The 14,072-nt window shown below is 38.2% G+C and overlaps 1 protein-coding gene across 2 annotated transcripts in view; it reads left to right on the top strand.

Moving 5' to 3' along the window:
* grk3 (G protein-coupled receptor kinase 3) overlaps nucleotides 1-14,072 on the top strand; it is a 54,418-nt gene that overhangs the window by 7,100 nt on the left and 33,246 nt on the right. For both annotated transcript variants that reach the window (XM_016487546.1, XM_016487536.1), the window contains exon 2: nucleotides 1,894-1,970. In XM_016487546.1, the coding sequence (XP_016343032.1) occupies nucleotides 1,894-1,970 (77 nt within the window). The remainder of the gene's footprint in view (nucleotides 1-1,893; nucleotides 1,971-14,072) is intronic.

Raw genomic sequence — 14,072 nt, forward strand, 5'->3', positions numbered from 1 at the left:
TTTTTACGCGTTGCGTTGCATCGTGCCGCGTAAACATAAAACCATGTCTGCATTTGTGATCGGCGAAATGACAAACAACAAGCACTAATCTACACTGCTCAAACTCGCATTTGAATCATCAGTAGCAAATTCTTTATATATAAAAAACTTACTTACAGGCTGTGAGTCAGAAGCGCCAGACTGTCCTTGCAAAGTTGGAGCTGCCCCACTTTATAGAAACAGTATGACCTCTTTTGGAAGGCCAAACAAAGGAGTTTCGCTTTCACAATGAAACACAGCATCTCCACAACATGGCGGCAGCGGCAACAACAATATTACAGCAAGAATAAAAGTTACACGTTCTTTCTTTGCGTGAACATTTGGGCAGCGTTATGCAAATCTTCCCACACAGTGACGTAGACATGTGGGGGCGTGTTTAAACGAGGCGTTTTAGGAGGGCGTGGACAAGTCTTAACTTTTATAAAGAATATCTCTTTGGATTTGAGACTTTAGTCTTTGCAACTTTACAGATCTTCTTTATGCACCAAGAGCTTGTAACACTCCAAAGAGAAAGGAAAAATTGAAATCGTACCCTTTAATGCTAGAATTAGATGAAATATTTAATGATTTTATTTTATATGCACCAATATAACAAAAACATGGTAATCAATAGCAATATTTGCCTTTGTATAATAAGTTCTAAAGTTTCGGGTCAGTAAGATTTTTTTAGTGTTTTTAAAGTCTCTTATCCTCACGAAGGCTGCATTTATTTGATTAAAAATGCAGTAAAAACGGGAATATTGTGAAATATTATTTCAATTCAAAATAACTATTTTCTACTTGAATATATTTTACAATGTTATTTATTCCTGTGATGCAAAGCTGAATTTTCAGCATCATTGCTCCTGTCTTCAATGTCACATGATGCTTCAGAAATCATTCTGATATGCTGATTGACTGCTCAGCAAACATTTCTTAATATGATCAGTGTTGAAACCTTTGTGCTGCTTAATATTTTTGTGGAAACCATTAAACTTTTTTTCAGAATTTTTTGATGAATCCCGAAACAGCATGTATTTGAAATAGAAATCTTTTGTAACATTCTAAATGTCTTTGCTGTCACTTTTGATCAATTTTATGCATCCATTTTGAATAAAAGTGTTAAGAATAAAAATTTAAGAAAAAAAAATCCCTAAACTTTTGAACTTATTAAAATGGTATAGTGACATTTTTTTTTTTATAATGATTCAAACGTATAGTTGAATCAGAGCCATGAATTGATTAATTGAAATGGACAGTTTGTCTTTTCTATGCAATTTTTGCACACTGTCACACTGATATAACTTAACGACTAAATATACATTTCATTGCATCTTCATAATATTCACATTATTGCTTAATTTTATATCGCCAACTTAATTACCATAAATATGTAATGAGTTTTCATCATCGCACAGCCCTATTTATATTAGCAGTCCTGATATCAGCCCTGTGTGTTTTCCGTAATGTGTCAGGTCACTCACTACAGGGGTGTCTGTGTCTGGTCCAGGACTGCAGGAGCATGTTTGGGGACACTCCTATCTCCCCTGACCTGCACTCTGACTCTGTGGGCCTGTGGTTGGGTGATAATGAGCCCTCGGAGGGGGTGCTAATTGATTCAGTCTCCCAAACCTTGCTGCTCATTAACACCCTCTCCCAGGACAGTGTGGCAGTGCCCTCCATTGGGAAGCGACGGGCGGAGAATTGAGCAGGTGGTTGTGGAGAGACCTAAACTAAGGCCGGGATCGAGGTGGAAGGCCTGCGCAGGAGGCTGGCTGAAAAGTCCACTTACCTTTCTCTCAGGGATGGTTCTTAGATGGGTCTTAGCTGATGTGGGGTTTTGAACTAAAGTAATTTTTTCCCATTTTCTTGCAGTATTCGGAGTGTCATGCAGAAGTACCTGGAAGAAAGGGATGAACTGACCTTTGACAAAATCTTCAACCAGAAGATTGGTGAGTTTTCTCAATCTTTCATGTTGCTTTGAGCCAGATTTGCCTTGTAAAAAGGTCCGAAGTTCTTTGTCATCATTCCAGATTTGTAAAAAGGCCATTATTGAGGATGCAAACAGAGTAATTCTTCAAATAAGCTTCTAAAAAAAAACACCACAGACCCTTGAGGAGGACATTTTAATAATCACCATGAAGTTAAACTAGGATCTTGTTCTTCCTTTTTTCTTATCTGCCGAGTCAAAGACAGCTCTTTGTTCTTTGTAACCACTGGCCGTTATGTCTGCTTTTCTGTATTAGTCACCTGAACAGTTAAACTCTTTGTCAGACAGCGTGTCGTACAAATGCTCTTGTGTTGTGGTGTGATGAATGCATATGCCCAAATAACCTCAGGTACCTAAGTGAAAGCATGCTTTTTTCCACTTGGTGCTTTTGGAGAAAAGGCGTTTACTGAAATGTGTGAAGTGTGAGCTGTGAAGGCACCATGGGAACACGGCAGCCAGCCCCAGATTTTGATTAACTTGAATTTTTACTTACTTCTGTGTCTGAAGTCCCAAGTGAGGATCTGCTTCAGTGGTTTCTCTCTCATTCTTGACTTTTTTTTGCAAACATACACAATAACACGCTGATAGTGCCTCGTTAGGGTAGCTGAGATTCTGATCACCTGTTTTAACAAACAAAATGGTTAGATTTGTTAGAACAGGGTTTCCCCACCTGGGGTTTGAGAGTTGATGGAAAAACTAGTAAGTAATTAAAGGAAAATTTCACCCCAAAATTAAAATGTGCTGAAAAAAGTACTTGCCCTCAGGCTGTCCAATATAGAAGAGTTTGTTTTTTCATCAGAACAGATTTGGAGAAATTTAGCATTACATCACTTGCTCACCAATGGATCCTCTGCAGTGAATGGGTGTCAGAATGAGAGTCCAAACAGCTGATAAAAACATCACAAGTAATCCACATGACTCCAGTCCATCAGTTAACATCTTGTGAAGTGAAAAGCTGTGTGTTTGTTAGTAACAAAACCGTCATTAATGTTTGGACTCTTGTTCTGACGGCACCCATTCACTGCAGAGGGTCCATTGCTGAGCAAGTGATTTAATGCTAAATTTCTCCAAATCTGTTTGGTTGAAGAAACAAACTCATCTTAAATGGTCTGATAGTGAATAAATGTTAAATGTTGGGTATACTATTCCTTTAAATCATAAAAATGTAAAATAAAAAGAAATACAATTAAAAAAAAATATTTGTTAAAATATAAAAATATTTGTTTATCTGCATGTCATGTGACCATTAATAGACCATAGAACAGTAGACATTAGGGATGTAACGATTCACTCAACTCACGATTCGATTCACGATTTTAATTTCACAGTTCGATTCGATTCACGGTTATTATAATTTTTTTAACAAAATTAGATTTAAGACAAATTATAAATTAAATGTGTCCTTTTATTATTGCTTGGACAAAATGCTGCACATTTCTTTGTGAAATTGAAATATAATACTATAATAATATACTAATATAGCACTTGCATATTACTGCTCTTTTGTTGGTTTTGATTGCTTCTATTGTCCTCATTTGTAAATCGCTTTGGATAAAAGCGTCTGCTAAATTACAAAATTTAAATATAATGTAAATGTAAATAACAAAACTAAATTGAAATTTTAAAACAAGCCCCAAATCAAATAAATAAGTAACACAAATAAAATAAATATCTTCATATAAACAAAATAAGGCTTTGTCTGTGCTCTTTCCTTTTAAAATGAGAGGCAACCACTGCATTTTAATCTTGATCCAAACAAAGATGCTGCATACATGCAACATGAGCAGTTTTTAAACTAAATTAGATTGTATAGTTTCGAAATTTGAAGCAAAAACAGAATGGTTTGACTTCAGTTTTGTGAAACTATAAATAAAAATATCTGCATGAAACAGCAAAGCTGAAAGAGATGCAGATTCACTCTCTTTTTTCCTGGTTTCCGCTGTAAACAAAGCAGCGCTGAACTTACGAACTTTAATATGCATTATACAGAGGCAAGATGAAAAGAAAAAATACCATCTAAACTTTTCTAAAGACAGTAAGTTCCCCTCAGACATACATTCATATAAACTCCTACCCCTAGATGAATCGCGATTTGTTTAGCATCTCAACCGATTTGAATCGTCACATATTTTAATCGATTTTCAACCGGCTCGTTACATCCCTAGTAGACATGCAAATGTGTTAAATTATTAAAGTATTAGAAGATGGAAATGGACCAGACTTCTGTTAATGGTTTGTTTTCTAAAGTTCTTAGAGTAGTTGTAGGTAGGGTTGTGACGGTGAGGAAATTTTCTCACCGGTCAATCGCCGTGTGACAACACCGGTAATACGGTATCACAGTTGGGGTGGGGTGGGGGAGGTGTTAGTTCGTTTGAGTTTCCCTCTTTTCTTCGCTTTCAAATGGCTTGTAAAAATGCCGTGCGCATTTTACTTTCACTTTCAAATTAGCGTAGCTAATTCGTTCTAAATTGTTCTATTAAACATAGAACTTTTATTAGCAAAACAAATAAGAAAGCTTGGTAGCGGCAATTGAATTGCCGCAATTCGGCGTCAAGGAATTGTGAGTTTTGAGTTTTCCCTCTTTTCCCCGGATTTCTTGGCTTTCAAATAGCTTGAAAAAGCGTTGTTCGCGTTTTACTTTCACTTTCAAATTAGCGGCAATTCGGCATTGATTCAATTCAAGCAACAATGTCAAACTCTGAACTTTTATTAACAAAACGAATAAAAATACACTATATATGCCTAATAAAATAACAAATTACTTAGGCTACACAAAGTTTAAATAAAGTAATCAGCAAACCAGAAACACTGTGGAACCAAATAAATAAGAAACATAGAACGTTTATTAGCAAAACGAATAAGAAAGCTTGGAGGCACGGCATATACACCTTGATGCAAAATAAAATAAATAAAATACACAAAGTTTAAATAAAGTAATCAGCAAACCAGAAACACTGTGGAACCAAATAAATAAGAAACGAATGTTTAAAAAAACTTCCAGTCAATAGGCTTTTCAAAATCTAAAATATTACCAAACAGGCGCCTTGGCATTTCCTTTCTAAACAATCTTCTGCCATAGTCTTGTCTTTCTCACCTCACTCTTGTCAGTCAGCTCGACTCACTCTCCTCATGTGATGAATAAAATCGGACTCCTGCTCTGTGGTGCACTGTCATCGCGCACGGTTCGGCACGCTGCATTGAGCGTTTAGTTTTTAAAAGTGTCTGTCCTCTAACTGAACTAGGCTAAATGATTTTTGTTACTATAAAAAAATCAAAACGACGGTGCCGCGGTAGGCAAATGACGTAACCGGTGTTGCGGCTTAACACCGGTATAACCGAAAACACCGTCTATCGCACACAGCAAGCCTAGTTGTAGGCCATTGTGCACTGAACTACCTAGATCACCTGTTTAAAGACACTATAATACAGGTCTTTTATTGATCCCATATAAGTATGGCTGGTGTTGGATCAGATGGAAAAAGTGAAGGAAAAGCAGTCGACAAGTGTCTTATGTGCATGTCAACTTCTTCAGTACTGTTTGAAAAGCATTCCAGGATGCACCCCTTGTATTTAAGAATCTATTCTAAAATGCAGAAAATAGTAGCAAGTGGTCATATTTAAGTGTTCTTATTTATGTTTTCATAGGCTGCATGTTTTAGACTGTCAGTGTTGTTACAAAAGTGTTACTGTAGTATAAGATGAGTCACTGTTACAAACTGTTATGCACATATAAACAAGTGGCCTATTTGAGTGAGAAACCTGTTTGTGATCTTAACAGGGAAACCAAGCCGCTATGCATGTGACATGTTGATGGGTCTAAACAACAAGTACATTAATTAAGTGAAAGAAGGATTTTCACTAATGCAAATATCTGAAGCTTGCAAATATTTCGGGTCTTCTCTAAAGAGAGACGTGAAGCAGGAAACCGAAGTTCGCTGCTGCGGTGCCGCTAGTTCACATGCTGAATTTGAATGACAAATGTCTCGGTTTTGCATCTGACCAGTGGAAGGAGATAATGACTCAGGGGACTGTTGCATAATCAAATGCTTCCCTTCTGTCTTTTAACCCTCATTGCTGTGGCATTTCATGTTTATTTGATGAACCAAATAATGTTGCATGATGTAACGATATACATTACTGCTGGCCTTTTCTGGGCTAGTTCTTTTAGGTCGTGATAGCTGCGACCTATTGATCTATTTTTGCTCTTTTTGATGACGTGCATATGATCGTAATGTTCTATAAAAAGAAAGCTAATGTTGCATGGTTTCTCATATGTTTAGTTTCTTTTTAGTAGGCCTTCTTGATTTATTGCAAAAACTTCTTCATGCTTCCCACTGTGAAGACCCTACACTCGCTGTGATCATATGAGACCTAATAGGGATCAACAAGTAGCTTTTTACCATTAAAATTGCATGAGAAATTAATAGAAACGAGTCTTGCTTAGCAGGAGATGTAGAGAGCAACACAAGGATGAAAAGCTCAGGCTCAGTGGTGTCTGTCGGCCCAGAATGACAGAGGAAAATGCCATCCTCCTCCACTGATATAATTTGGTTTGACAGTCACAGCCATGAAGTCTTGACAGTCACAGCTATGAAGTCGTTCGCATGGAAAAACTGAGTGTTTGATGCCTGACTTTATTGGCGGAAGAACTCGATTTACTGGAACATCTGGAATGGTCTAGATAATGCTGTCTATACATGTTATAATATGAGAAGCATTCATAAATATTGAAATATGGAGCTAGAGGATGTGAGGTCAGTGATTATTTTTTCTCCTCCGAAGTCCACACGGTTAAAAGTATCATGTGCCGAAGTTTAATACCTAGGTCAACATTGATCATTTTTTATTTATTTTTCCCAGCATTGAAAGCTTTGAAATGGTTAACAGTCCTTCTGAGCCATGTGACCAATAACTGTCTGGCGCAATGTGAGAAAAAGCTTCATGTTCCTCCTTTTATTGTGCCAGACAAGCGTAGCATTTCACAGCTACCATTGTTCTCTCTCTACCCTCACAGGTTAAACTAAAGCCATTTTGCCCAAACTCTTCCATGACCTACACGCAAGATCTTGCATGCTCTGCAGATCGATAAGCTTGTTGCATTGATGCCTTTTATTTAAGTCTTCGTCCTGTCTGGGAAGTCACGACTGACTAATAAATAACGCAGGGCAGCTCAGGGTGAAGATGAATAGCCCTGTTTAGCCGAACGACATTGGTGAACCGCTGCATGCACGCTTGTTTGCATGTATCTGCGCAGAAACGAGACAGTTTGACAGCAAGTTTTGGGCTGATAATGATGTCTCTCCATCCCCCCTCTCCATGACACATAATTTATTGGTCTGCGATGTCGGTCTATGATACAGAGGCTGCACTGCAGTGCAATTCTCTCGTTTGCACTCCCTTTCTTCTTCTTTTGCTCTTTTTCTTGTTAGCATGCTTCACTTTGTGGCAGGTGACATCAATTTCATTTTATTGCGGCCAGCGGAATTTTTGGAACAAGGTCTTGAACCCTGCACAGAAATGAAATGTTATGTTGCTGCAGTGCTACTGCTCAAACATTAACAAGGAGACCAGAGATGTAGATGGGGATGTTCAAGGAGTAGTTCACTGAAAAGTGAACATTCTTCATTCTCTTCATCATTTACTCCTCCTCATATTATTCAAAAAAGCCATTTGTGACTCTGGACCACAAAACCAATCATAAGGGTCAATTTTGTGAAATTGAGATTTATACATCATATGATGTATAAACATCATATGGCCGAGATACAACTAATTTGTGTGGAATAAATCTGGAATCTGAGGGGGCAAAAAAATCTAAATATTGAGAAAATCGCCTTTAAAGTTGTCTGATTGAAGTTCTTAACAATGCATATTACTAATCAAAAATTAAGTTTTGATATATTAATGGTAGGAAATTTGCAAAATATCTTCATGGAACATGATCTTTACTTAATATCGTAATGATTTTTGGCATGAAAGAAAAATTGATAATTTTGACCCATACAATGTATTGTTGGCTATTGCTACAAAAATACCCGTGCTACTTATGACTGGTTTTGTGGTCCAGGGTCACATTTGACCCTTTTTCTTCCATGGGGCACCAAAGTAAATGTTTTGGAGAATCTCCCAGCTGCTGTTTTCCATTAAATCAGAATTAATATATTGAAATAAATTAAAATTATTATATTAATTTTAATTTCCAATTCATTTGTCCAATTAATTCGTTTTTTTAATGTTTTATTTAAATTTAAATATTATATATCTCATCATAAACATTCTATATATACATATATATGTATGTTTTATTAATATTATTTATTTTCTTTATTTAATACTTGGGCATTTTTTAATTAAAATCTTGCCCTTAAGTAATTAGGGCTGGGACAATAAATCGATTCTGAGCTTAGTTTTTAACAGCAGATGGCGCTCTAGGCTAGTTTTTAACTGCACACTCAAATGCTCATGAAGAAGAGCGCTTGTGAGTTCGGATGAGTAATGTAAGTGGTTAAATGTACTTGCACATCAGCTTTTATGATGCGAGATTAATGTAAACACAGCCCACTGTGAACATCCTTGTAATTCGCTTCAAACTTTTCGAACTTTATGAATGATTATTTTAGGTTCAAGTAGTGCGCGTGTAAGGAAGTGGAAGCAAGCAGAATACGGCTGTGACAAGTGGGGGCGGTGCCGAGAGCCGTGGGAACGGAGCGAGGCCGGTGGAGTAATTGCTAATGAGCGACACCTGCACCACTCACCGGTCTCGAGTCCCACGGAGGAGCTCCGGAAGGATAAAAAGAGAAGTGACGACAGTGCAAGACGAGAGAGGACCAGGCCTAGATTTTATTTTGTGTTTTGGTTCTGTTTGTACGCGACAGTCGTCCGTGAGGGGCTGTCGCGTTATTTTGTTTATTTTATTATTAAAGTTTTGTTTGAATGTTTTGTTTGAATGTCCTCCGTGGGACTCGTGACCGGTGAGTGGCGCAGGTGTCGTGCATTATCACTTGCTCCACCGGTCTCGCTCCATTCTCACGGCTCTCGGCCCCGCCCCCACTCATCACAACGGCTATTTCTAAAGCATGCAGTGCCATCTGCTGTTAAAAACTAAGCTCAGAATTAGCTCAGAGAATCGCGATGCCTTCAGAAAATATCAGAATCGATGCAGAATCATTTCTCGATTCACGAAGCATCGATTTATTATCCCAGCCCTATAAATAATGCACTTGCTTGCACTAATGAAAGATATTTTCTGTGAATAGTGTCTGTAATGTCTGTCTGTTTATCACGCAAATCTATTGTATAGCTATAGAAGGCTTGTGTATATAGTGCAAAAGGTATAATACATTTAAAAAAAAAATGTTGTGTCCTTTTTGGAGCTTGACAGCTAGTGGTCACTATATGCTTTTGATGTATGAAAGTGGATTGAACATTCTGCAAAGCTCTCCTTTAATGTGCTTCGAAAGAAAGGCAAACAGGTTTGAAACAACTTGAGGGGTGAGTAAGTGATAACACAGTTTTAATTTTTGGATGGACTAATCATTTAAACCACTCTTATGCATTTCACAGGAAAGTCATGAATATTTAATGTTAGTTCAGATGTACGATCGCGCCTCTTCATTTGTCCCATCAGGCCAAATACCGCCAATAGCCATGATTGCTCTGCTGTGTGTCAGTGTACTTGTTTATGAAACACAACCAGATGAGCAGTCTCTTAATTTCCTGGCCCAAACCATCACTTATCATGCAGGCCCCGCCTCCCTCTTTATCGTCAGTAATGGTTTCACGATGACAGGCCAGAGCTGTCAAAGAACACAGCACACACCGTCCCCGAGCACATGCATCGTAAAACCATCCTCGTATCTCCACCATCTCTTTGAGCCGGTCGGCTGCAGTTTATTCTGCTGCATGCGTCTCATGGCTTTGATGCCCGAGGGAGGCGTTCACAGCTCCTATGGATCTCCTGATCTGTTATGATGTTATTCCTCTATCTGCTCTCCTCCTGCTTTCTTCATTTGTGTTCTGCCTGTCCACCCCTCCTCCTCCCTCATTCACATCTCCCTTTCTCTCTCTCTCGTTCCATCTGTCAAGAGTTCTGGAATGGATGTTTGAGAGTTTTGTGTTGCCTAGCAACTGCGGTTGCCATGGGAACGCCGAAGATATCCCGTGTTTGCTTGGCGACTGGGAAAATGAAATTAAAGGATGAATTAAAGAAGGGAATAGATGATTTCCATTCAAACACAGCAAAAAAAAAGCTCCTAACAGATTATTCACTGATATGTTTGGATAATTACACCCGTCCTCTTCCTGACCCGAGGCTGGGGAGCTCTGATTGATCAATGGCCATTAACAGTTTAGGTTTCATTTTTAGTGTATTTAGATGCATGTTTGGGCCTTGTGTGTAATGAGAGTGAAACATATCGATGCGTGTCCTTTGCTAGCGAGTCAGACCATCTGTGCCCAGATGTGTTTGTGTGTGAGTGAGTTTATGCATACGTTCGCATGTGTGCACTAGCATTGCATTAATTGACAGTTCTTTGATCCACCAGCCTCTGTTAATTGCTCTGGGATTTGGAGAATTAATTGGCCAGTCAATGTCATTATTTCCACCCCACTCGCCCTCTGTCTGTCCCTACACAAGGGATGCTCAAATCACGTAGCTTGAGGGACACTTTTAGAAAATGCAGAGTGACTGGGGTCAGTGAATAAAATGACCTGGTAATACTAGTTTTAAAGTGTGCAGTGTCTTTTACCAGCTTCATTTTTACATTCTCATTCAGTCAAAACATTATAATGTACTTGGTGTGAATTTAAGGTCTTCTTTGAACTTGTATATGTGTTGCACTGTGTTGCTCATGTGCAGTCCAGGCATAGATGTGGCAAAAATAAAGGCTGGATTGTGGAGGCGGGCCGGTCTTTGAGTGTAGACCAAAGCCAGTTTTTAAATTTGAAGGCTGCTTGTCTCTTCCCATTGCTGCGTGGACCGCTGGGAGAGGCTCCGGAGATTTGTTGTTTCCAAACCCGCCTGTTTTCTTCTTGCCAAATTCTATGGCAACATCGCATAAATGTGGAGAAGGCAATAACATAATGCATTTCAACAAAGTTAGTGAAAGCCATCTATTTTAGATGTGGAGCGAAATGAGAGAGATCTTTGTTACAAAGATTCCTATTTCAAATAAATGCTGAACACTATGAAAAAATGTATTACTGTTTCCACACAAATATTACGAAACAAGATTGTTTTCAGCATTGATAATAATCAGAAATGTTTCTTGAACAGTAAATTAGAATATTAGAATGATTTCTGAAGGATCATGTGACACTGAAGACTGGAGTAATGATGCTAAAAATTCAGCTTCACATCAAAGGAATAAATTACATTTTAAAATATAGGCTATTCCTGTAGAGAAGAGTTCTTTTAAATGGTGATAACTTTTCACAATATTACTGTTTTACTGTATTTTTTATCAAGTAAATGCAGCTTTGGTGAGGAGAAGTGACTTCTTTTAAAAACCTTTGAATGGTAGTATACTAATACCTTTATCATGAGGTACATGAATTAACAATGAACAATAGTATATTTATAAAGTAACATTTAATGTAGATTTATAAATGCTGTTAAAAAGCCTTGTTTATTCTTAGTTTGTGATACTTAAAGGGTTAGTTCACCCAAAAATGAAAATTCTGTCATTAATTACTCACCCTCGTGTTGTTCCAAACCCGTAAGACCTTTGTTCATCTTCGGAACACAATTTAAGATATTTTTGATTAAATCTGAGGGCTCTCTGACCCTCCCATAGACAGCAAGGTAACTACCACATCCAAAGTGACACAGCAGAGACGAAAATGTGGAATAAAGTCGTTATTTTTGTTTTCTTTGCGCAAAAAAGTATTCCCGGAGCTTCGTAACTTTACAGTTGAACCACTGATGTCTCACGGACTACTTTGTCGATCATCTTGGTACTTTTCTGGACCTTGAACGTGGTAGTTACCTTGCTGTCTATGGGAGGGTCAGAGAGCCCTCATATTTCATCAAAAATATCTTAAATTGTGTTCCGAAGATGAACGAAGGTCTTACGGGTTTCGAACAACAGGGAGAGTAATTAATGACAGAATTTTCATTTTTGGGTGAACTAACCCTTTAAGGCATTAACTAATTTTAATGAATTAAACCTTAAGCCTTACCATTCTTTTCACACCAAAATGCATCTAAATCTAGTTAAAAATGTACTATTCAATGTTTGAGCTATAGTGTTAAAGTATTATGACATGCACTTGATTCATATTTTTTATATTCAATAAAAACATTTCTACGTATTTATCTGTGGGGTACTCAAGCAGTCCAGATGACCAAAATGAACATCCCTACTGTGTTTTGGGTTGATTCATCTCCAAACAGCTCCATTTGGGCCTGGTCCACATAAGCATCTAGAATGGCTCTATTATATGCTGTGCCTGCAGGCGTTCTCTCACATTATCATTGTCTCTTGGTCGGTCACCCTGCTGTGTAGTTCTCTAATCATTTCGGGCTGTTTTTCTCTTTTGTCTCTCTGCCGCAATCTCTCGTCCTTTGTCCAGTTTTGGCAGAGGGCCCTTGTGGGTTTTTACACACTGTGGTCTGCCGTACAGTTATTTTCCCAGGCAGACTCGGGCTGTATCTTTGAATGTGTTTTTGCCCTGTAATTGCTGTTTATTTTAGTCGTGTGACATGGCTCTTTGGCTCTTTTCTTACTACCAGTTTTATCAATCAGATCCGGCAGGTTAGATCTTGCGATACTGAACATCCTGTTGACTCTCGGAGAGTTTGAATGACTGGTTTAAGAGCCACACACTTGTCAATATGCAGCCGGAGATGTTTGCTGCTTTTCGAATTAAGCTTGTGACCTTCCTTGTGTGCATGGCAGTTTGCCAAGCCTGCCTGTTTGTCATTGTGAGATGACGGTTTGAAGAACGAACCACAGCTTCCAAAAGAGCTATCTTCTGCTCCAAGTTGCTCCACCATGGGATTTTCCCGCAGAGCAGTAGATGTTTTGGCATCCAGATGAAGAAGTAATACATTCAGAATGCCAATTCTTGGACCAGGGAAAATTAACCTTAAGTTGATATTGCATAATTTAAATAAGGTGTAGCGGCAGCTAGTTGCGACATGTGGGCCTTTGGATGAAAGGTTTGTGTTACATGACAGATGGCAAATAACCTGTTTGAAGACCGTCACATTAGGCAGAAAGGAAAGTTGCATCATCTTGCACTTTGCATAAAATGACAGTCATCATGGAAGCCACATCTGCCACCTTGATTATTATTACTTTTAGCAGTAAGAAAGCAAAGTTTGTTTTTTGTGTGTTTACAGCTTGGAAGTAGACTTGTGCCGGTATTCGGTAATGCAATATATCACGGTAGTGAATATGCACGATATTGTTATCGTGGGCTCTTCTAAATACCGTGAATAATTATATATTACAAGTTATTCAGAATTTTGAATGCATTTTAAGAATACTTTTCCCAGCAACTGGTCAAAATGCACAACACCGCTCGCTGTATGCTGCGTGAAAGACTCGTGCGCACTCTGATGTAAATAAGAGCGGACGAGAAGCACATGGCGGAACGCGTGAGAGACGCTCTGGATGAAAGCGCACTTTCACTCTCTGACAGCAGATGGTGCTAAACTGCAGAAATAATAATAATAATAATAATAATAATTCATTTAAATGCAGCCGTTACCCCAGAAACCCTGTAAACAAAGCAGCTGCATACTTTGTTTCTGAATCGCGTTTAAATGACAGCCATTCAGATTTGTGTATTTGCTATGATGTTCATCACAGCGCCAAATACTTAAATATTTAGACTTAATAGGCTATTTATTTTCTAACTTTTTTTTACATTGCAAATGCGACTGAAATGGTCGCACTGTAGAGCCCTGAATCCCTACTTGGAAGTGATCGGAGTTTAATGAGTAGCTGCCATTTTGCATTTTTTGCACCAGCATTTTTATTAGATTAGAGAGTGACACTCTTGCTAATCGCTTTCACTATTTAGATTTTTTTTTTTTTTTTTTTTTTAAGCTTAAGGG

Source organism: Sinocyclocheilus anshuiensis, unplaced genomic scaffold (genome assembly GCF_001515605.1).
Source record: "Sinocyclocheilus anshuiensis isolate Anshui unplaced genomic scaffold, SAMN03320099.WGS_v1.1 scaffold393, whole genome shotgun sequence".
In the NCBI taxonomy this organism is placed as follows: Eukaryota; Metazoa; Chordata; class Actinopteri; order Cypriniformes; family Cyprinidae; genus Sinocyclocheilus; species Sinocyclocheilus anshuiensis.